General features: G+C 31.4%; 1 protein-coding gene across 1 annotated transcript in view; it reads left to right on the top strand.

The window, feature by feature from the left end:
- LOC143194133 (scavenger receptor class B member 1) overlaps window positions 1–24,355 on the top strand; it is a 60,783-nt gene that overhangs the window by 28,343 nt on the left and 8,085 nt on the right. Inside the window, exons 2-5 of the mRNA XM_076400715.1 lie at window positions 1,934–2,013; window positions 11,083–11,237; window positions 15,308–15,399; window positions 16,798–16,958. Of these exons, the coding sequence (XP_076256830.1) occupies window positions 11,108–11,237; window positions 15,308–15,399; window positions 16,798–16,958 (383 nt within the window). The 5' untranslated portion in view covers window positions 1,934–2,013; window positions 11,083–11,107. The remainder of the gene's footprint in view (window positions 1–1,933; window positions 2,014–11,082; window positions 11,238–15,307; window positions 15,400–16,797; window positions 16,959–24,355) is intronic.

Raw genomic sequence — 24,355 nt, 5'->3', positions numbered from 1 at the left:
TAATTTCATTTCAATTTTTTTTGCTTGGCCTCAGCAGGACTGTGCTGAAAACGTCATTACGCTGCATCTCATTGGTTAGTTTAAATTACCATTACAGGCACCAAAGAAAATATTTTATTAGGAAATAATTTTATTGGTTGAGGATTTAAGACTCATCATATGGTCACATTCTACTGACCAATTAAATGTGAAATAAAACACGAACGTAATTTTTCAGAAAAATTTAGTAAAATAAAATTTCGTATAAATACAAATATTATAAAATTTCAAAAAACTAAAATATAAGTATATAAATAAAAAATAATTAAATGTGAATATACAAAAGGCTGCAGCCTAATCGAAAACACGACAAAGCTCCTGGCAAATATAATCAAAATTGTCTATAGCACTGTTTTCCTTTGTCATATTTCTTTAGTGCTATCAATTTAAATACGATGTATTACATTTTCTGTCATTTTGTCCATACTGAAAGCAAAGCAGCACAGAAATGAAAGTGTTTGTCCGTTAAAATTTTACTTACTTGTTCAGCACAAAAATGTATTGAGCCAAGTTATAATTATTTTTACAATTTTTAATTAATATATAACTGCACACATAAATCTTACATATAATGTTATTTTCTACAATCCTTCGTACAGATTATTGATATTGTTATACATATTAAAGCAAGTAAAAGTTTCTGTACAGATTAACCGAAAACAAAGGAAATATTAGTTTCAGTTTTAACATCTTTTTCAAACCATGTGACTCCAAATAGTTAAAAAACAAATAACAATCACCTGAATAAATGTTTGGATTATATAACAAATTATTACAGGAACGACGAATTGTGGGACATCCATTATATCTATGAACATTTTTAGGAATCATAACAAATATACACTACCGATATAGCCGCGGTGAACTCAAATGCACATAAAGGTTGATTATCTAAATAAAAAAAGGACAAAAATTCCTAGAGAGTATAGCCCCTTAATAGAATCCTGTTCGATAGAGAGCAAATCCGCTCCATAACAACTAAATCGCAATGCAATGAGAAAGCTAAACCTTAAATATTAATTTCTCTACGTTATTATAAGGAATGTAGGTGTAACGTTCATGCCTGGATGCCTAGAAACCTATAAACACGGGGTCAAGTGCAATGGCACTTGCTACAAGATCGACCATGGCAGCTGGACCATCGTAGTTCTTAGTTCCGCCTGCATAGAAAGTTAATAAACATACGAGTTGATTATAGACCAACTAGACGTAATTTTTTCCAAGTTAATAAGTGCGCTTTCACAGTTTTATTCATCTATTTTATTTATTAATTGAGATTTAGCAAAAATGGGATTCTTAATGGAAAATAATAAACGAATTCATATACTAAAATGACAAAATTCATTAAAAAAGATTTTTACTCTCAAATTCCAAAATATAAAAGACAATCCTCGTATTAAAATTACTAAGCAAACGATGGGACATGAACATCATGTCAAGAATATTTAATTTTAAATAGATAAAATCAACTACGAGTGAAAAAATATTCAAAATAACCACATCAAAAGATATTATCTGAAGAATGACTGAATCTATACATTTGAAGTAAAAACGGGCATGACATAACCTATTTCTTCTAAAATAACGTTTTTATATGCCATGAAATATACAATATTTCATGTCATAATTATGGCGCAAAAAGGGAATTTACATGTACCACATCAGATATACACGCTACACATAACATATCGCGAAGAAATAAACAGTGTAACGATATATTATTGAACAACTGACGGATGGCATTTTTAAAAACAACATAACCTCAAAAAACTGTATAGAAAGTAATATAAAAGCATATTTTTATGTCAAAGTCAATATTATACCGACCTACTAGATGTTTAATCATGTTTAATTATTCTTCTCATTTTCTCATAATGTCGTTTTCGTTTTTCAGAAACAAAACAATGTTCTCCGTACAGATGGCGATAAACATCAGATAATATTAACAGAAATTGTTTAGGGAACCGTTCAAAGGTAAGTATATGACATTTAATACATACTTGGTATTCTTAAATAACATAATACAATATTACCAAGGTTAGTTTACGCAGAACCATATTAATTACAAAAAAATCTAACCTTTTCCATCCAGTAAATATCAGATTCACGTTAATGATGAACCAAAATGAGTTATTACTGCGAGATAAATCAGCTCATTTGTATTCTCGCATATCGATCTATCCATGATCTGTTTTTATAACAAAATGGGATTAAAACAAACGAGAAACACATACGTACAAATTCTAAACAACCACATTTCTGAAACGGCGATTGTGCAGTAGATTGCGCAATGAAACATTAAAATTACCTTTTGAAATTTATTGAACATAATAATTAACATGAGCTTCATTAGAAATGGTTTATTAAATAATTAAAATTAGCCTTCCATTACCATAAATTTGGTATAATGTCTCCACAGTCTATTAAGTAAATTTAGTTTGATTATAGTTATATAGGATTAAGTATATATATATATATATATATATATATATATATATATATATATATATATATCCTCAAATGCAATATCCTCAAATAATTACTAAACAAGGTTTTAGTGTTATCACAAACAATGGTTAATAATGTTGTTCTAGACGTATATAAGATATGCAAAGCTATAATTATTTTTTTTATAAAATTACTGTAAATAGTACTTTTGTGCATGTCACATCAAAAAAAATTTTCATAAATCTAAAACCCGTCTAATAAAACAATCAATACACGTCACAGATGACGTTAAAGACATACTACCAATTACAGTTCGTTACAATTCCACTTGGGTGACCATGTTGCCAAATGTCTGCAAAATTCTTCAAAACAACAAAAAAGTGATAATAATTAAACCAAAAGTCAAATTTGCTATTGACGAGGTGCTTAGGCTATTTTGTTCTTCAAGCTATTTACTAAATTATTGTAGAAAATGTTGAAACTTGCAAATGCTTGCAAGTAACTCTTAAATTATAATAACTTTAAATAATCTTAGATATTTTGTTTAGTACATTTTAAAAACTTTATTTGAGAACTCCCACTTGTACGTTCATAAAAAGTGTCAAAGGTTTACAATTGATATTGCTATGTTGTCAGTTTGTATAAGTTGTAGGTATCCATGGGGAATATAATGTAGGCGTGAGCAGACACTACTATTATAAAAATTAATCAAACTTAATGAAATCGCTTTAAAACTAAAATTATAATTATTATTTCGTCACTAAGAAATATAACTTAATAAATTGAAATCTATGGACATTAAGAACGTTTTTTTAGTTTTATATATATATATATATATATATATATATATATATATATATATATATATATATATATATATATATACAATAATAATATTTTATGAAGACATTTTTAACATTTTTAATTTGAGATATATATAAGGATGTAAATATATAAGTATATATTTAAATAAAATTCTTAATAATTAATAACTGACTCTAAGTTAAAAATCTTAAAACAAAGTTAAATATGCCCCTTAAGCATCAGCTGTATATATAGAAATATATAAATCTATTTTAATATATATGTCTATCGACATACGTTTTCATCATTGGACCTGCGCCTTTTTTAATTAATAAAATCCGTTTTGCAATAACAAGTCAGCAATATTTGTCTAGAATGTTTCCATAGGAATCTAGTATTTCTGTCTACAGTGAAACAATGTTATTACGACGACAGCAATTTGTTTACTTATTACAAAACCGTTAATTGTATATAATGAATTTTAGTACGTTAGTTATAAGCATTAACAACTATAATTCGGGTAGCCTTAACCCAAAATATATTCCGGTAAATTGCTTTTATTGTCTCATTGGCGTTTTTAAGGCTTATATAAATAAACAATATTATCAATTCCATAAAAGACAATTGAATGAAGTTACAGCGACTTGATACAAAAGTTTTTCAATAATATTTTAACGGCAAGGACATTCCCTCAGAAAAAAGTTTATCCTCCAATATATTCAATCTTATTTGAAGCTTTTCTTTAGAACTTAATTATTTCTTCTCCAAATCGAACTTTCGATTATTGTTATTGTAATTAGTGATCTTGGAACTTTTATAGTCCTCCAAGATGATTTTTGTCCGTTGGACAACACGAAATACTACCGCTACTTTATTCTATTGAAATTTAGCTTCGAAACTATACATGTTATATTTTGCGAAAATATCACCGTCATAGACTTATACCTCTTTGTAAAAGTGCCCGAAAATGTCCATTTGCAGCAAGCATTATTTTTCTTATATAATCAGAAGAAAAAAGGCGCTAAAAGTGATGGTTTTCTGATAGAAAATTAACAGGTCAATTGAAAACTTCCCGGTCCGACACATAGGTGGCGCTACTAGACATACATCCATATATTTTGTAGTCCTAAACCTCAAAAGATGCGCGTATAAAATTTGACAGCTGTCGGATCATTAGTTTGTGAATAATAGCATTTTGAGTGAAGCAACTTTTGTTATTTTAAAAAAATGGATAAGAAGGAATTTCGCGTATAGATAAAATATTGCGTTTTGAAAGAATAAAATACAGCTGAAACAAAAACTTGGCTTGATGACGAGTTTCCGGACACTGCACCAGGAAAATCGACCATCAAGGATTGGCATGCTAAGTTTAGACGTGCTGAAATGAGCACCGAAGACGGTGAACGCAGTGGACGCCCAAAAGAAGTCGTCACCAACGAAAACATTTAAAAAATCGACAAAATGATTTTGAATTACCGTAAATTGAAATTGAATGAAATAGCAGACACTCTAAAGAAATCAGCTGAACGTGTTCGTTATATCATTCATGAATATTAGGGCATGAGAAAGCTCTGTGCAAAGTGGGTGCCACGCGAGCTCACTTTTGATCAAAAACAATGACGAGTTGATGATTCGGAGCAGTGAGTGAGTGTGAAGATGATCAAGCGTAATAAACCCGAATTTTTGCGTCGGTATGTGACAATGGATTAAACATGGCTCCATCATTTCACTCCGAAGTCTAATCGACAGTCATCCGAGTGGATTGCACACGATGAATCCACTCCAAACCGTGGTAAAACGCAACAGTCGGCTTGCAAGGTTTAGACGTCTGTATTTTGGAAGGCGCATGAAATTATCTTCATTGACTACCTTGAAAAATGAAGGACAATCAAAAGCGACTATTACATAGCGTTATTGGATCGTTTGAAACACGAAATCGAGTGAAAATCGCTTATTTAATATTTAATTTAAAAACTATTATATACATAAATGATAAAACTATCAATCAGTTATGTTAGGTTGTTTAACGTTTGTTGACATTAATACTTCGAATATTCACCGACTGATATGGCGTCAAAATACACATAATCACCCAATATTGTTCAATAATAATACCATGACCTTTCTGGTCTCAAAGAAAACTTTTCAAGAAGTCATGAAATGATTGGAGTGGAAGGAAAACAGCAAGCAAGGCTCAAAAGATTTTCAGAACAGATTCACGTATAAGGATGAGAGCTGCGCTCACAGATAGAAGTTTTCTCATAAAGCAATACAACAAAAAAAGTTCAGAGGCTGGACAACATATATATTGTAACTGCGCAAAATAGAGAGGAGTACAGATATTATCTTTTCAAACCATTTTTTTCACATTGAAACACATAATAACATTAACAAACGATCATTTTTGTCGTTATTGATTAATTGCATCATTTTATCAACTAATTGCAATAAACAACTTGACATTAATGATGTTCTAATTCACGTTATACATTGTTTAAAGTCCATCCAGCACTCCACACCAGGAAGACTACTGAACAAAAAATATGTTTGGTACAAGATTCATAGTTCCAAACTATCAACATCATGATAAATGACATTATAAAAACGGATAGCCTTGCAAACTTGATCCGTTTTTTAGAGCTAGACTACGTACAAAAATACGTATTATCGAAAAAATATACTACCAAATACATTAATTATATGTAATAACATAGTATAATTAGTTATACAAAATAGCTATTATGTAGTAAACAACGACAATAGAATATATCAGGTATGGTACTTAATCGCAAAGAATTTATTTATTACTAGTGTTATAGTAATTTGCAATCAAATTGATATTGAAGTACCTTTTTATAGTCAATGAATTATCATAATATTATAATTAGTTGTAATTATTTATTAGAATGTTAAGACGGAGACAAAAATAATCGTTTTATTCAGAAATCAAAAACGATTCGAAAAAATTAATGGGTGATAATGAGAATAAATCTACTTAGATAACAAAGATTTAATGTGACCTAAAAGTTACATTTTGCCTAGAGCTATTCAAACTTGAGATAGCTATATAAATAGACAAGAAAAAACGCTCTACCCATGTTTTAGTCATCAGCATCTGTTCCAAAAAATGATCTGTATTACATTTATATATCGACTACATCAATAAAGTTTATAGTTTATAGACTAATTTTATTTCTCAATTATAATCAATAATTAATTTTCTAGTTCTAGTGAATAATATCATGTATCCTGCATTTGGGGACAGGAGTTGGAGATAAAAGGATATATTTTTTAAGTTGCTAAAAACATTTGAAACTCTTACTAGAAGGCTGTGGTTTTGAAGAAAATTAATAATGAGAATAGCTTAGAAATATTATTAGTTAACTTTGAAGCTTGACAACGCCAGACTTCATATTATCCAGCTTTTAAAACATTCGAATAGAGATTAAAAGAGACTTCATCAACCATTGTTAAAGCATCAATAATATCCATCAGTATAGATATCTAGAGAACGAATCTCTTCTCATCTCTCAATCTATTACATCCTCGCTCATTGCAATAGCAGATGGAGGAAACCCAACATATTCTTCACAACTTGAATAACGACTGTTCTTTACAACAGTTAAAGAAATTAAAAGAAACCATATTCTAAACAATTTCGGATAACAATACTTCAGCCCTAAGCGTAAGGAGTAACATCAAATACGGTTATATAATCAATAATCCGTGACTAATATTTCTGGTAAAACGTCGGTTAGGATTTTACAAGACCCCAAAAAACCCATTTTACTTTTCCGGTAAAGGCCATCAAATTTTATGTTGGTTACCAAATTTTGCATGCAAGAAATTCTCTTTAAAAACGATAACATTATTTGTTTTAATTGTTACAGGAAGATACTAAATAATGTTTTTACTTGGAAGTAACATTATTTTCTGAAACAATGAAGAAACAATGGTCACCAAGACAAGTAAATGTAAATCAACTCACGACATTTATAGTTCCAAAAAATAAGGTTCCCAAAACAAATTCAATCAATCAAAGTTACTATTTCAAGGACATTGTTTGTTCTAATCTCTGAAGAACTCTCTTAACAGTATAAAAATAAGAGGCTATAAAGATAAGGGTTCAAAGGAGTATGACTAAAATCACTTGGTTGTTCAATCAATTGTTGTTTTATCAGGCATTGAGTGCTTGATATTGCTTAATTTTTATATAAATAAATTCGCCTTGAGAAATATTAGAGAAAAACGAAATTATTTTTCCCCAACCCATTACAATTAATATAATATTTAATAGTGAGATAAATTTGTCCATTTATATAAATATTGCAATTAGAAACCCTTAACAATTAACTTTTACTGAACAATTTTTATTTTAATAACAAATTAGAAATATAAACAAATAATATATATATATATATATATATATATATATATATATATATATATATATATATTACCTAGTAGTACTAATTTTCTAGAAACAATTAATTCAATCAGTTCTTCAAAAATACTAATAATATAGGAAAAATTATTAAAATTGTTCTGACATGTTTAATTAAGTCATTAACTCCGGTTAAGTGGGCGTTAATTAATTCTCAAATGCTAAAATTACTCTGTTCGATACAAATATTAATTAAACGATGAAAAATAATTGAAATAACAACCGTAATATTTTGTTTCGTATATATATATATATATATATATATATATATATATATATATATATATATATATATATATATATATATATATATATATATATATATATATATATATATAATTAGAACAAATGGACTAAATATAGCTATAGCAGTGAATAAAAAATTACTAAAACTAGGTACTAATACTAAAATATGTATACTATCATAGAAGGCTATTAAATTTCCTTAAAAAAATAGTAACAGTTAATAAATAAAAGGTAACTTAAATTAATTATAATGAATTTTTAATAGATATTATCATTTTTAATCATTAACAATATAGATCATATTTGGTTCACTTCTTATATACCGGCTAGACCTATTTGCTAATTGATGCGTTAACTAGTAAAAATGTTTTATAATTGAACATTAGTGGCAATCCAATTACTTGTCAAAACCTTGCAAGAGTCTTAAGCACTAACCTGCACTATAGAAATATTTCTTAGACAACAGTTTTGTTCTACCTTGATCTGCATATATGTTACAATATGATGCATAAATAACAAATAATACAAATTTTAAAATAAAATAGAAAATCCATATTGTTAAAACTAAATTAGTAAAACAAGTTTAGTACGAAAATAATATTATTTGTTGGCAGTTATTATTTTTTGATCAAAATAATATAATTTCTCATATATATCACTATTGTGATTGTCTGTCTAAACATCATAAGAGTATATCACTTTTATTTAATGAAGGTCAGAGGAAAGGACAAGTTAATAATATGAACAATACACAGACAAGATATAAACAAAAAATACAATTTGATTCATTAATGACAGTATCAAGACGTCAGTTGATACTAATTTAAATGTTTTCAGTTACAACCTGTCTATTTGTGATAAATTGTTCAATTACCAAACGTTGACGACTTTATTGTTTGTATAGCGAAAATTAAAAATGAATGATAAAGTGTTCTATATTTTTTGGAAATATTTTCTGGAATTGTTGATTATTTCGACCGATTCAAAAAAATGCACAAAATAGTCACTCCAGCTTTTGAAACAGGAAGAGTTACATGGAGCTATATTAGAAGAGTATATTGTTAAGTCGATAGCATTTATTGAGTTACTTTACATGATCTGGACGCCCTCATATAAAATTAAACTTTTCTGGAATCAGTGGTGTGTCTAGCTGAAATTTAATTGCTAAAACATCAGTCATATTACTTTTAACGCACTTATAATATATCTTATGACGATTGTTTAACATTAAGAATCATGTTTTTAATTTTATTCATGTTCTTCTTGATTCTAGTTGTTGAATCACATATCAGCTATCACGTTAATTTTTGAATACACTAATAGGAATACACTCTAGTCTTAAGAATTGTTAAAACGTTAATTAATTATTGGCTCACTAATCTAATTTTAATAATAGATGCATTACTTTATAAAAAGCAAAAAATTAATAAAAGTACCATTTTGATGTCCCATTATTCATGTCTTTGTTGATACTTTAGTTACCAGAAAACGAAGAAAAGAAAGGTCTATTAAATAACCTACTACATATATATCTTATGTTATACAAAAGAAATCTATCTATGTATAAACCTCAGTTAATTGTCAGAAATTAGATTTAATTAAATACAATTTAAAAGTTTTTCTTGAGATAGTTTTTATATACTTTAATTAATATTATATATCAAATATGTTTCTGATGCCTAACTGATAACATATCATTTTAAAATTATTCCCTTTACTCGGTTATATGAAAATAAATAAATAAATCGTGGCTGAATTTCGACCAATAGGCGATCACTAATTATAACTATTACATGTTTGTAACAATGTAGACTGAACTATAAACTCATATTTATTGAGATCGTAAACTCATATTTAAACTATTAGGCTATATTAAATACAAAACATCTCTTATAACATACAGACATGTGGCTATATCAGCGGTAGATTCAGCGGAGAAATTCGTTGGGAATTCGATGAATTGTTGAAATATCTGCAATCACATCTCGCTATTACACAAACGCACACATTCGAAACCCCGGATATAATACGTACGAGTAATTTTTATATAACAGTAATTAACCAAATTTAATAATATTACCATTCGGTTAGGAATTTGCCAATCGATTTGCCAATTTGCCATCTATTAGCGTCAGGTAGTGTCTGAAATATATTCTCCACATGGAACTTATTAGGTAACAATAGCAGTTAAAACAGTGATCAGACACAAAAGGTATCTAATGACTTTAAAAATAACCAATTTCAGTGCTGTATAACAATATTTGACCAAGCTATTGGGCCTGTAAAATAGTTTTAAGGGATTTTTCTTATTTGAAGCTTTATTGCGTAAAATCGGTCCAATCTACATATATATATATATATATATATATATATATATATATATATATATATATATATATATATATATAAGTCTAAAAATTATTCGATGAATCATCGATAGCCGTTACTTTTTAACATCTTTCAGGCAATTTACGAATTCCATCACAGAAGAACTATGTATCTTTTCAGACTATCTACGAAATCATGCATTTTCTCATATTTTCATAAGAAATGAATCGCTGCATAGGTTACGACAAATCGGAGCAAGTAGTAATCAGGAGGAGCAAAGTCTGGGGAATACATCAGATGGGGTAGCACGATTTTAATTTTCCAAGTATATCTTCACCGCTTCTGCACTGCGGCTTTGCTCATATACCGCAAATGCGACTTACTCGATACAAATTCAGATATTTTCAACGTATTGAAAACATTTTTGTTCACATTTCGATAACATATCGGCTTTTGAGGCAAAATGAAGTCAGTTGCAAATATACCCTTTAAAATTAATTTAGAGGCCTATATTATTAATATAATTCTAGAATACTTAACGTGATGACTAGTATTTAAATCCATAGCTTACGCACCAAACAAGTAAATAAAAAATCCCAACTACCAACTAATCATCATTTAATATACCGGATATACGTTAAGAACTATTAAAACATATTTAGTAAATGCATAATTGACGGAAAAACAAATTCAAATTAGTGAAAATGAACCGTTATTATTCATCATTCCTCAAGAGTAAACAAGTTCTAATAATGTTGTTTTTCGTTTTTCAGAATTATTAACTACATTCAAAACAAGATGGGACTGTATAAGCAGTATTTTCGACTGACGCAGAGAGCCAGAAATCACCTGTTGGGAATCAGTAACCAGGATTCCCCCAAAAATGTACTGCCGATACAAATGCTCATATCACAACATCTCAGCCATGGTAAGAAACGTATTAAGAGTTTTTAATCATAATACAAGCATTATATAAAAAAACTGAACCCAGTCATTATTGTCATAGTGTACTGCGAGCTATAAGTATCAAAATCATCAGCTAAGATTAATAATTAAAAAAGTATTATATTGAATAATGGTTTTTAAATAAAATTCTTCTGCCAAATTGTCAGTTTTTGAGAATAAAAAACTCGAAAAGGTTGAGTCTTGCTCTCTCACAACTATTTTCATTTTGTCACCAGTGACAGGGTTGTTAAGGTTATAGGACAATCCATCTCTTGAGAAAACTGAATATCTTCTTGAATTATCAAATTTCTGTGTTAGTAACTCACCAGTTTGTAGTCTGAGAGGACCCAGGAGTGTTCAGTTCAGATAAAATCTAAAGAAAATGATAAAATGTAGATTCTAAAATATAATAACAAGTGGAGCAAAAGAAATCAACACCTTGCAATTATATCACAGCAGTTTCACAACTCTATTGCAACTTATCCCATCTCCTAAGAATTGGGATTGAATATTTTCTGAAATTATTTCTTAAATAGCCACTTACCAGTCAGTAGATGCAAGTGCATCTTCTATAGTAAACTCTGTGGAAATGGTTTGTCCGGTTCAATCATTCAACTTAAGCGAACCCATCACGTGTATTTGTGCTAACAATTTGAATTTGCCAATCACATCTTGGAATCACAGCGCTACCTCTGATTGGACCGGACGAAACAATTCCCTAAGGTCGCTCATACAGTTGAAATTCTCTTTTCTCTAGGACTGGATTAAAAAAATCAGCACCCTGTAATTATATCACAGCGGTTTCACAACTCTATTGACATTTGTCAGTAGCAACACTGCATAGACAGAAGAGCAGTGGTCAATTCGACAGCTTGTCCCATCTCCTCAGGAAGATTGTTTTCTGAAATTATTTCTTAAATAGCCACTTACTGGTCAGTAGATTGAGACCAAGGGAGTGCACCTTCTGTAGTAAACTTTGTAGAAATGATTTGTCCGGTTCTATCATTCAACTTAAGCGAACCGATCACGTGTATTTGTGCTAACAATTTGAATTTACCAATCGCATCTAGGAATCACAGCGCTACCTCTGATTGGACCGGACGAAATATTTCCCTAAGATCGCCCATACAGTTGAAATTCTCTTTTCTCTAGGACTGGAGATAAAAAGTAGAATCTAATAGAATAGTAGAATAAAATGTGGATTAAAAAAATCAGCACCCTGTAATTATACCATGGTTCAGCGGTTAGTTTATAAGGGGTATGCAGTGGAATCAGTCGATTTCCAACTTACGTAACAGCGGCTGGAATGTAAGCAAGGCCGCCGGTTCGATTCGCAAAAGTCACATAAAATCGAGACCGGTGAAAGCGGTCCACAGCCGATGATGCTGATTAACCCGAATTATATAATAATTGATCGGTTGCGTACGTGAAAAGTACGGAGTGCGTCGAAATTCCGATGACCTTCCACGTCACACTTTCAATTTTCTCACTTTTACTCGATTATTCGCTGGCGTAGAAAGCGAAATTACGAAGAAACCGAATTTAATTCCATTTTTGTCCAAAACCTTGACATCGACAAAAACACCGGGTATATATTGGGTTGGCTAGAACTTAGCCAAGGTATTATACTGCACTTTTTTAACTTCTTAACCAAATGAGGATGCAGCGACCTGAAGAAGTGATAATCGGTCTTCAAAAGGTTTCAACCAATGTGTGACCAAATTAAAATAATTGCGACTATGGATATTGTTATTGTTTTACCAACTTTGTCAGTAATTACTTTCCGGTTTTTGTTACAGGTTTCACTAGCCATAAATAAATACGTTATGTTATAATTTGATACATTCGTCATTTTATTCTACTAAAAAGATTCGCCAAAATAACAATGGAATCGATAGAGGAAAGGGTGGTAATTTGAAACATTTGAATAAATTTTACATACGTATATATTAGGAACGAATTAACAAAATTAAAATACATGAAATTACATGAAATAACTGTTTCGAGCTATAATGCTTATGGATTATGGAACCCGAGTACTAAATTACAAGTATGGAATAAATTTATTTACCGAAAATCACAAACATAATATCCTGCGTCACATCCTGAGCATTCTCTATGTGCCCACAACTTACAAGATTGACACTGAATCCAAGTTTCGCAATCCCCGTTGATTGCTAAAATAATTTACGGAGCAAAAGAATGGAGCAAGATTCATCTTCGTTTAACTACTGGGCAAGCTCAGAAACACTTTCTGACACGATACTCTCACCTGCTGCAGATGATTCCGAATCCGAAATAGAACATTTCCTTGGTTGTTAGGAGTTATAGAAAAGTTTCTTTTTGTCTGCCTGCCACTATGTCCACGACCCCTCCTCCATCTCTTTCTTTCTGCTCTATACACTTGATTGACTCCTCAAATTGTTGTTTGTAAGGAGATCCGGTCAATAAAATAGAAGCAGGAGAATAGCTGCCTCTGTTTTATTTTTGTATTCTGTGAAGTCGACACCAAAACAACAGAATTATGTGCTTGTCTACTAGGGCCAGGTTGAGGTTCTGACACTAGTATCTAAACAGCAACATGCAACTTTGAGAAGAGTGGTTTCACCTGAACTTGCCATGTAGTCAGCTTCTAAACCTCTTTACGGCAGTCCCCTTTTTGGCACCTGAGATATGCACCTTCCATGAATTCGGTTATATTATATGGGGTCAATATTCGGTTAGTACTGCTTGCTCACTATCTAATTTCGTCGCTGTTTTAGTGCGTGAATAATGGCAATCCTAATGGGTGGCATCTTCCTATTGAACTTGATAGAGTTCCTTTCATCAATATTACGTTTCATCAATTTGCGTCATATTATTGCAGGAACATATCAGCAGAAATGGAATAAACATACCACTTGCGCTCATCGCCAAAATACCATAGTTACTAAAGAGCTACATTCAGCCGAAGTCTAGCTTCTTACTTGTCTTTTACCTCGCAGACCAGTCACTTTCACCATTTTACTTTGTACGCTGGATAGCCCAGTTTCCTCGACATTAAAAAATCTCTCGGGAGGATAGTTATGCTTATTAAATGCTTCTTCAAGAAAGTTAAAAAATTTGTCCAATGCTTTTTTTTTGAAACCTTGAACCCAAGCAATGGAAGTTCCTGTTAGTGATCGAACGGAGAATTTATGTTTGTGGTGTAATAAAAAATCGTCAAGTCAAGCTCGCCGGACTATGTTTTTTCTAAGCGGTTGTTGAATATTATTTTACGAACATCCTAGCGGACATTCAAGCCATAGAAATTTCTTTCCATGACAAGAAGATGTAACACGAGGCTCACCTCAAGCAGGGCGGGTCTTCTTTCTGTAGTAGTATAGACAACCTCCGGTAGCTGGCACAAACTCAATGGCAAAACTGTGCACAAACCTCTTCAGTGGGGTTCTTGATACACAGTAAAATTTAACGGTTTTTTTCAAACCCATTTTCTTCTCTCTACTGGTCCAACTTTTTATTTTCGACTTGGGCTTTGGTGACAGTTGAGCTCACGACATGACTAAACCAAAAAATATATATATAAAGACTATGATATATGCGCTGCTGGTAATTTAGAAATCGGTACTATATAACCAGAGCCTATAGGATTCCAAATGGAAAACCTTACTATGTTTTGAAATAATCAGGAAAACCAAGACTAGTTAAAATAAACCTTAAAACTCACTTGCGACAAACTGTTATTATACGAACTCTTCTTCCTTTGACACCCACAGTATTTCTTTAGACTAAGACAACTACTTCACACAAAATAAACATATAACAGAAAAAAACGTTGACGGGTAACACTAACTTATACCAATAATCATCAGGAACGACGAATAATCTACCGAGTTGGAGCAGATAGCACCTCGGCCAGATCCAATGAATATAGAGCCTAAAATACTTGTAAAAAATATATTGTTTGTCACCGATCTGACGACAATTTCTGATTAATGGACTTAATAACAAATAGAGATATATCAAATTTATGATATTTTATTGAAATAAAAGTTAGTGAAATTTATTTTTCAGGTCGAGTATCTGTCATTGTCATCGGACTGTTTACACTAGCCGTCGGTATCATCCTCTCTTCCATCCCATGGTTAGATTACATAATACTTAAGGTAAGTGGTGACACACAGTCGTACATAGTACAGCAGTCGTAACACTGCATTGTGTAATCGACAAATTTAAAAATTACCTTCGCAATACATGCGTATAAATAATAATGGCGATTATTTGCCGTTTGTTAGGGAGAAACTTACTGGAGCAAGCACGTTATGTAAAAGCGAGCCTTATGGCAATCGTGGGTTTCAACTGCACACGTTTATTATCTTATTTCAACCGTACAGAAAGCAAACAAGCTCGGAAAATATGAACGTTTGATTTTATTAGAGAGTACCATTAAGATTAAACGATAAGTGACGATACAATCAGATTTTCTGTAATAAACATAAAGAAAGTTTAAAATAGTACCTTTATTCTCATCAAATAAACACTTTCTTATATTATTTAATAAATATGCATGAGCCATAATATTAAAATTAAGTTCCTTATCGTTTAGATTTTAGTATATAGGCAACACTCAATTCTACAACTCTTTATGTCAAATGTCAAAGCATTAATTTGAAATCTTGAATCTTGACAGGAAATTGGAGTTTAACATATGATATTGACACATACCATTATTATTGTCAAATATATTTCAATAAGAAATTGAAATATTAACTAAATTCTAAGTAAATAAGTAAGCGTACGAACACAACGCTTTTAGTGTCAAGTAAATGTCATATCATATTAATATATTAATATACTATACAATAATTGAAATAAATTACTTAATATTATACATAGGCAACACTAGCTTTTTAATAAAATGAAATTAATTTAATTTTGATGAACGCCAAAGAAAACTATAATTTAATATATTTTACAGCAAACTGTAGAATATATCATATTTGATACAATTCAAATATTGAACGTAAAAAGATTATATTAAGGTCTATCTTACCTCTATTCTCGATCAACAGGTAACAGACAGATTAAATAAATGTAGTGTTATTATAAAAAAATCAAACAAAGAGTGAATTTCGTTCCAAAAATATATTCTCTGGTATATAGGCAACATACGGCTCTAATAAACTAAGTGTGGTAAGCAACTATTCTATAATTCAATTCTCTAACAATACTATATATCAAAAAACAACTAATATGTATTATACCAAATTAATATGCAACGCTCTAAAAAAAAATAAAACAATTACAAGAAAAACTATCAATTTATAATTTTGACAGTTGACAATAACGAAATTGTGTGTTGCCTATACACCAAAAATAAACTATGTTTTAATAAAAAGATGCTTCTCGATAATACACCATCTCCATACATTATTTTATCATTATATATAGGTTATTTATTCGTTACAGAGACCAATACAGATATGCATTAACTATAACAGCGTATAAGAATCGTAACATAAAAAATGTACTTTTTAATAATATTATGTTTTTTTTTCTTATAGAATTTAAGGCTCAGAGAAGGGTCGCTCAGTTTCCACTACTGGCAGAAACCTGGAGTAATCAGACTGACCAAAGTTTACATATTTAACGTGTCGAATCCTGATGGTTTCCTCAAACAAGGAGAAAAGCCCAAATTACAAGAAATCGGACCATTTGTGTACAGGTAACTTGATTCATACGATATTCTTCACAGTGATATAACCTTCAATATAATTAACTGTCATCTGACAGCGATGAAACCATCTTACTTTTGGATTTACCAAGCAGTTGCAGTTAGGCAGTACCTTCTTCCTGTTGGTTTTGGTTGACAGGTTCTATATTGTAAGAACAGATCTTATAAATATCACCAAAGGCTATTATTTTACAAAAATTTTATTGGGATGTGAGAGTTGGACGCCTCAACAACTTGTATTTCTTTAAGATCAGTTCTGATCGAATTCACATTCACATTTTTAAAACATAAATATTACAATATCGTTCTTAAACTTTTAATAATCTAGTTTGAAGCGTCGATTTTGTGTTATACTTATTACTAATTATTTTATCTTGTTACAAAGATTCCCAACCTAGATTTAACTGAAGGTTCAAGTTAATCCCGCACACCTTGATTATTTTCAAAATTTTAGGTATTTATATGTATTTCGATCAGCCATATATCATGGTGATGAAGATAAACAATTGCTAAATAAATTAACCGAACTGTTATTAAATGGTTTTGAACCTTCTATATATAAAATAACAGATTTTAAACTAGTAATATGCAGTAATGTATACAAACATTGTATACAGATGGACACATATAGTTTATTCAATAAACCAGTCAATGTAAGTCATCAAAATTTATGACGTCAGCACGTCGCAATGTTGCCACATTAACTATTAAGAATTTTGGTTTGCTGGCTTATAACTTGTAATTGTTATCATTAATATTTTGAAGAATTTTGAACACATTTGACAACAAGGTCGACCAGTACCAACTGAAATAAAATTTTATAGACTGAATCAATACACGTTTCAACACATCACGGAACATTCTGTCTCTTTTTAACAGGGGAAAAATGAGAAGAAATAATCCAGTCCGAGTTTAAGACGAATTTTACATTTTTACAAACTACATTTGACATTATATTTGACGTCGCCTGTAACGTGCATTGGCTGTTTTATTGAAAGGGCTTAAAAATTCCGATTTGGATACCAATGATAAAGAATGGCCGGGAGGATCAAAGATGTTCGAAGACAATGAATAGCAATATTTATTGAACGAAAATCCAAACTCTCCAAGAAATCTCGAAAAGCTCAACAGTTGATGAATCGACCGGTTCCAGGTGTTTACGTAGGCTGTAAAGAATCCAAATCAAAATAAACCAGCATCCAAGACCACAAAATAAAATATCCAAAGCTACAGCAATGGAAAACCCATCAGAAATAAAATGAATCTGAAGATAACGCGTAGCTATCCTAGAGAGGTCAAATTAGAAACAATGCACCATCTCTTGTGAATATATCTGACCATAAATGAGTCATCAAATCTACTTAATGAATGAAAAGTCAACGTCCGCTGTGTAGACAGACCGTTTGCTATTTTTTTGGGTATGGGTGAACGAACGTTCTTCGAAACTATTCTCACCATGTCTCAGACGACGCCAAGGAGGTCTCGATGCCAAGGTCAGTCAGTCACTTGCTACACCGCGCGCAGTGGCTAGCTTAAGACCTGGGGCGTTTTAAACGAAAGCGAAACGGTACAACATTATAAAACCGTAACCTGATTAATGAGTTCTGCTATCGTTATACGCTGGGATATTCCGAAAAAATGGGTTTATTGAATTTAGATTATTAGATAATGAGTGGTTAACGTTTCCATATAGTACGAGTCATATATGGAGAAAGTTCATGCAGTTAAAACAAGGAAATATATGAATTACTATTGATCAAAATATTGCTTCCTTTACACTCGCCTAGTTTTTTCATTATTTTCGTAGCATTCCACATTTTACCCAATAGGCAATAAGTATTTGATGGGATTGTATGAGAGTATGAGCGCCATCTTGGTTATGTAACGTTTCGTTCAGTTTCGCGTTAACCATTGTGTTGTGTGGACGTCCAAATTTTATTATGGATAAATACACATCACAAGAACGAGCAGAAATAGTGACAATAATATAAAATAATCGTGCCATTATTGCCCCTCAGCAGAAATTGCGTCAAAAATATCCTAATAGTCCAGTGCCTCACAAAATCAAAATTTATTGTTTACACGCCAATTTTCGACAGTACCGGTACGACAGCAGATAGGACGGACATCTCGTAACGCTGAAAATGTGGCTTTGGTGTCTCTGCAGACTTTCCAGAAACATCAGTTCGGATACGTGGTTCCCAGTTATACATTTCTGCACGCAGTTTAAGGCGAATTTTGAAAACTGATTTGAAAATGTTCCCGTACAAAATTCAATTAGTTCGACAATTGTTACCGAGAGATCAAGATCAACGAGTTGAGTACAGTAATGTAAACCTAAGGCTGTCTGGTGAAATTAAAGATTTTTCGTCTAAATTGATAATGAGCGGTGAAACCCATTTTCTTCAGTCAGTTTTGGGGAACAAAAAATCCTCAATTAATTCATGAAACAACATTGCGTCCACTAAAAACAACTGTATGGTGTGGTATTCCAGATGGCAACATCATTGGACCCTATTTTTTTTAAATGACCAAGGTGTTGCGGTTACTGTTACTGCTAAACAGTATCAAGGCATGATTCGAAACTTTCTTGTGCCTGAAATGGAAGAGCAAGGACTAGAGGACATGTGGTTTCAGCAAGATGGGACCACAGCACACACAGCTCGTTTAACAATTCAATTATTGAATGACGTTCTTCCACGAAGACTAATTTCGCGCGAAGTGACGATTTAGCATGGCCAGCCAGATCTCCGAATTTAACAGCACCAGACTTTTTCCTATGGAGATTTTTAAAATCAAAAGTTTACGTAAATAAACCCCAAACGATTCAACATCTTCAAGACAATATTCGTCCCGAAATTGAAGAAATCTTCATCTTCACATAAACTTGTATTTGTTACATGTTATATGATGAAAGCTGCAGTATAAATTCGTCATATTAAAACTAATTAAATTGACATTTCACGAAAGAATTAACCCAAAGAAAAATATATTTTCAGAATATTAATTCTACTACTAATAAATGCATCGATACCCAATAACATATAGGTACACATTCAACATTCATCATACTATTACATATTATACATACATTCTGGATGAAGTGACTAAAAATAAAGAAAAAATATATACAGTTCTATAAATATATATATATATATATATATATATATATATATATATATATAAATTCATAACTACATTCAAAAAATATTTTCATATATGCAAATTTAATAAGATTGCCAAAAAGAAAACCGAACCCACGCCGCCATCCATGCACTGTATTAAGTAAATTCGCAAATTCAGAAACAATTTACGTGGTAAATCTGAATTTAAACGTCCATCAATGTCGATTATAGTGGAAAGTCTTGTTTGTTACCGGCCTTACGTAACGTAACATGTATAAAAAACATCCTGTGTATGCTACTATATATTTACGATAATGCGGATATTATACGGAATGGATATATCACAGATATCCAGGAAACATTTTAAGATTAGGAGAAACTTAGGAAAAGTATATTTCGTCGTCTGAATTGGTCATTAAAAAAAAACAAATCAAGTTATATTATATTGGGTAGTACATTAAAATATAACGGGACGGATATGTAATAGAGTTAAAGTAGTTTTCAGTTCTTGAATAAAATAAGGAAGCTGCACTAATTTCTATAAATATTAGTGTTAATAGCAAGTTAGTCGGACCGTATTTAGTTATATTTGAGCAAGACTTGTATTGTTTTTAATGAACTGAAAGCAAGACATAATAAAAACTATTTTTTGGAAGTTTCTTTGCTACTTCATTCATTCTTCGCTATATCAGATCCATTGGGAGAAATCAGTACAAGAAAAATAAAACGTGAATTATTGTGCAGGATAAAGTGTTGGATATCCTTTACTATGATGTTCACTGAAGATATTCCTATGTTACCACATAGTACAAGCTTGGCTAGAGATACTGCTGTAATGGCTGTAGGTAAAGACCACGAAGAAACAGCAATAAAACTGCAAATGTCAACAAATGGTAATCATTAGAGGTTATTAAGCCACAAAGACTGTAAACCAAAAAAATTTTTTAAAAGTTTTAAAGTTTCCTTTTTACCAACGAGAGTTTGTCTGGACTGGACCTATAGTTTAGACTGGAGAGTGACCAACTTGGAAATCATCCCAGAAGACATCCGGTCTGGTTACTAGCGTGACTGAGATCCTTTTTCTTGACAAATTTAGCACTTTTGCCTAACGACAATCACAAACATAAATTTACGACCATGCACCAGCAGCCAACTTTAAGCTTTCTGTTTCATCACACACGATTGTAGACATTTTGAAAAGAAATCTAGTTCAATAGAGTGTGGCATTTGATGTATGGGTAGAAAATAATTAAAAGTAGTCACACCATACGGTCAATAGAGATGTAGTATCATAATATATGTATAGTGGTAATTGATTCGCGTTTAATTGGCCAAGTAAAAGTATATTTTTTGTCCAGCAAGCAGCAGCTTAAATCTTTAGGAAAGTCACAGTTATACACGCGCTGTTACAAGCAATTAAACAAATGTTTTATTGCGAATATATATATATATATATATATATATATATATATATATATATTTATTTATTTATATATAAGTAGAACTGTATATGTTTCACTAATAAAGGGAAGAAAGTTAAACATTTATTCCCTATGAGAAGTACACCAGCAGACTCTATAACGGCTGGAGGAAAAAATATCTTATGCGTATTTAGACTCGTAACTAGGGACTATTTCGTCACTACAACAAATTGTTTACCGCTGTCATTAACGTTGCTACCTCTAACTTTAAAAATAATCATCAATGTTGTTTTGAATGTTGTTAAAACATACTTTCGAGGGGCTACGAAAAAAATCAAAACGGGCCAAAAGTTGAAATCTTGGTCCCGCTCGTCATTCAACTTTCGGCCCTTGTGGTGTAATACACTATTTAGTCACTTCGTCCAGAAAATCCTAAGAGATTGCAGGGCTATTTTTCTAGGCCTATTGGTTGCCTGAGTGGATAAAATGTCCAACCCAAAATGTATGTATGTTGAATGTGTACCTATATGGTATCGTCTACCGATTCTCTTATTAGGAGTAGTTGTCTGAAAATATATATTTTTCTTAGTGTTTTCTTAAAATATCAATTTCATTAGTTTTAATATGTTGATTTTATCTCATTATCTCATATATGTAAAAGTTATCTATTTATACAAGTTATAATACAATTATTATTATATTTTGCATTATATAAGTCTTGAATTTATTTGTCATCTTTGGCCTTTTAAGTTCCCTAACTAAAAACAACTAGTCTTCTTCATATCTAATATAACTCACCATCGAACCTTCAAAATCAGGGTACCTTTATTTTAATACCATTACTTCTTTAGACTGTTACCCATAAGTCCATATGAATTCAGTATAAAGCCAAATGATGTTATGATATTTACGTATTTAATATAATTTCTGATACATGTCCATCATGAGTAACTCTCGAAGCTTTATATTTTCTCATTTATCTGCGTAAATTTATTACCAAACGAATAAAGTATTTTTGGCGTTAAATCCAAATATATTGAAGACCAGTATCCACACTATTTCTCGAAATAATATTATCACCAATATCTTCTTTCAATATATTACTTATATGGCTAGCAGTAGTGAAGGATAGCTCCATATTATGGCCAGAACTCGAACTGTATATATTCAGAAACAAATAATCATTGATTATCAATATACAACAACCACAATTAAGAGTAATGTGCACATCAACCACATCATCTAAGAAATAAAGACTACTGATGGCTCCCGCATTTAAACTACAGCATATATAATGTTTAGGAATGTAGTACTGCCTGGTAAACCTAAGAATTGTTTCCAATCCACGCATTCTCAATTCCACACTTGTCTTATTAAAGATAAACATCGCTCGGTCAATTCTCGAACTTACTGAAACTGATATCCGCCAGTAGCATGAATAGAAACAGAATTTTCATCTATTTCTCTATTTCTTTGCTGTTGTTGTATCGAGTAGAATAGATGTTCTTCAAAATGTATGAATGGTTTGAAAATGGAAAAACAACTTTATTTTAACCATCTGTAAAATAACCTTATTAGAACTATTAATTAAAAAAAAACACACATCACGGAAATATGTGATGGAAATAACGGAAAACTCTTACATCCTGTCAAGGAGTATATTAATCATATTAAAAGTAACAAATGATATCAATAACAAGTCAATTGAAAAGTTCCCGGCCAACCATAGTAAAATACATTTTTTGGCAATTTTTTTTTATTCAACATAATTCCCTTTAAGGGTAATACACTGATTATAGTAACCCTCCAAATTTTCGATGCCATTTTTGTAGTACGATTTGTGCCTTGTTTCAAAATAGGCCTCAGTTTCAGCGATCACCCCTTCATTCCACGAAAATTTCTTCCCGGCGAGCATTTTTTTAAGATCTGAGAACAGGAAATAGTCGCTGGGTGGCAGATCTGGACAATACGGTGTATGAGGAAGCAATTCGAAGCCCAATTCATGGATTTTTGCCATCGTTTTCACTGACTTGTGATATGGTGCATTGTCTTGGTGAACAAGCTTTTTCAAGGTCTCCTTTTTCAAGGTAGTCAATGAAAATTATTCCATGCGTATTCCAAAATAGAGACGCCATAACCTTGCCAGTCGACTGTTGCGTTTTTCCACGCTTTGGAGCGGGTTCATCGTGTGCAGTCTACTCGGATGACTGTCGATTGGACTTCGGAGTGAAATGATGGAGCCATGTTTCACCCATTGTCACATATTGATGCAAGCATTCGAGTTTATTACACTTAATCATCTTCAAACTCTGCTCCAAATCAGCAACCTGTCGTTGTTTTTGGTCAGAAGTGAGCTTGCGCGGCACCCACATTGCGCAGAGCTTTCTCATACCCAAATATTCATGAATGATATGATGTGCACGTTCAATTGATATGTTTAGAGTGTCTGCTATTTCATTCAATTTCAATTTACGTTCATTCAAAATCATTTTGTGGATTGTTTTTATGTTTGCATCGGTAATACCTCCTTTGGGCGTCCACTGCGTTTATAGTCTTCGGTGCTCATTTCACCACGTCTAAACTTAGCATACCAATCCTTGATGGTTGATTTTCCTGGGGCAGTGTCCGGAAACTCAGCATCAAACCAAGTTTTTGCTTCAACTGTATTTTTTCCCTTCAAAAAGCAAAATTTGCTTCAAACTTGCTTCACTCAAAATGCTACAATTCACAAACTAATGATCCGATAGCTGTCAAATTTATACACGTATCTTTTGAGGGTTAGGGCTAACTAAAAAACGCATGGATTTAACTCTAGTAGCGCCATCTATGTGTCAACCCGGGG

Source organism: Rhynchophorus ferrugineus, unplaced genomic scaffold (assembly GCF_030347505.1).
Source record: "Rhynchophorus ferrugineus isolate W39M unplaced genomic scaffold, kcgeb_rfMv2 rfM3, whole genome shotgun sequence".
Lineage (NCBI taxonomy): Eukaryota > Metazoa > Arthropoda > Insecta > Coleoptera > Curculionidae > Rhynchophorus > Rhynchophorus ferrugineus.
The sequence above is the reverse complement of the archived record's forward strand: the minus strand, read 5'-3'. Positions and strand labels throughout refer to the sequence as shown.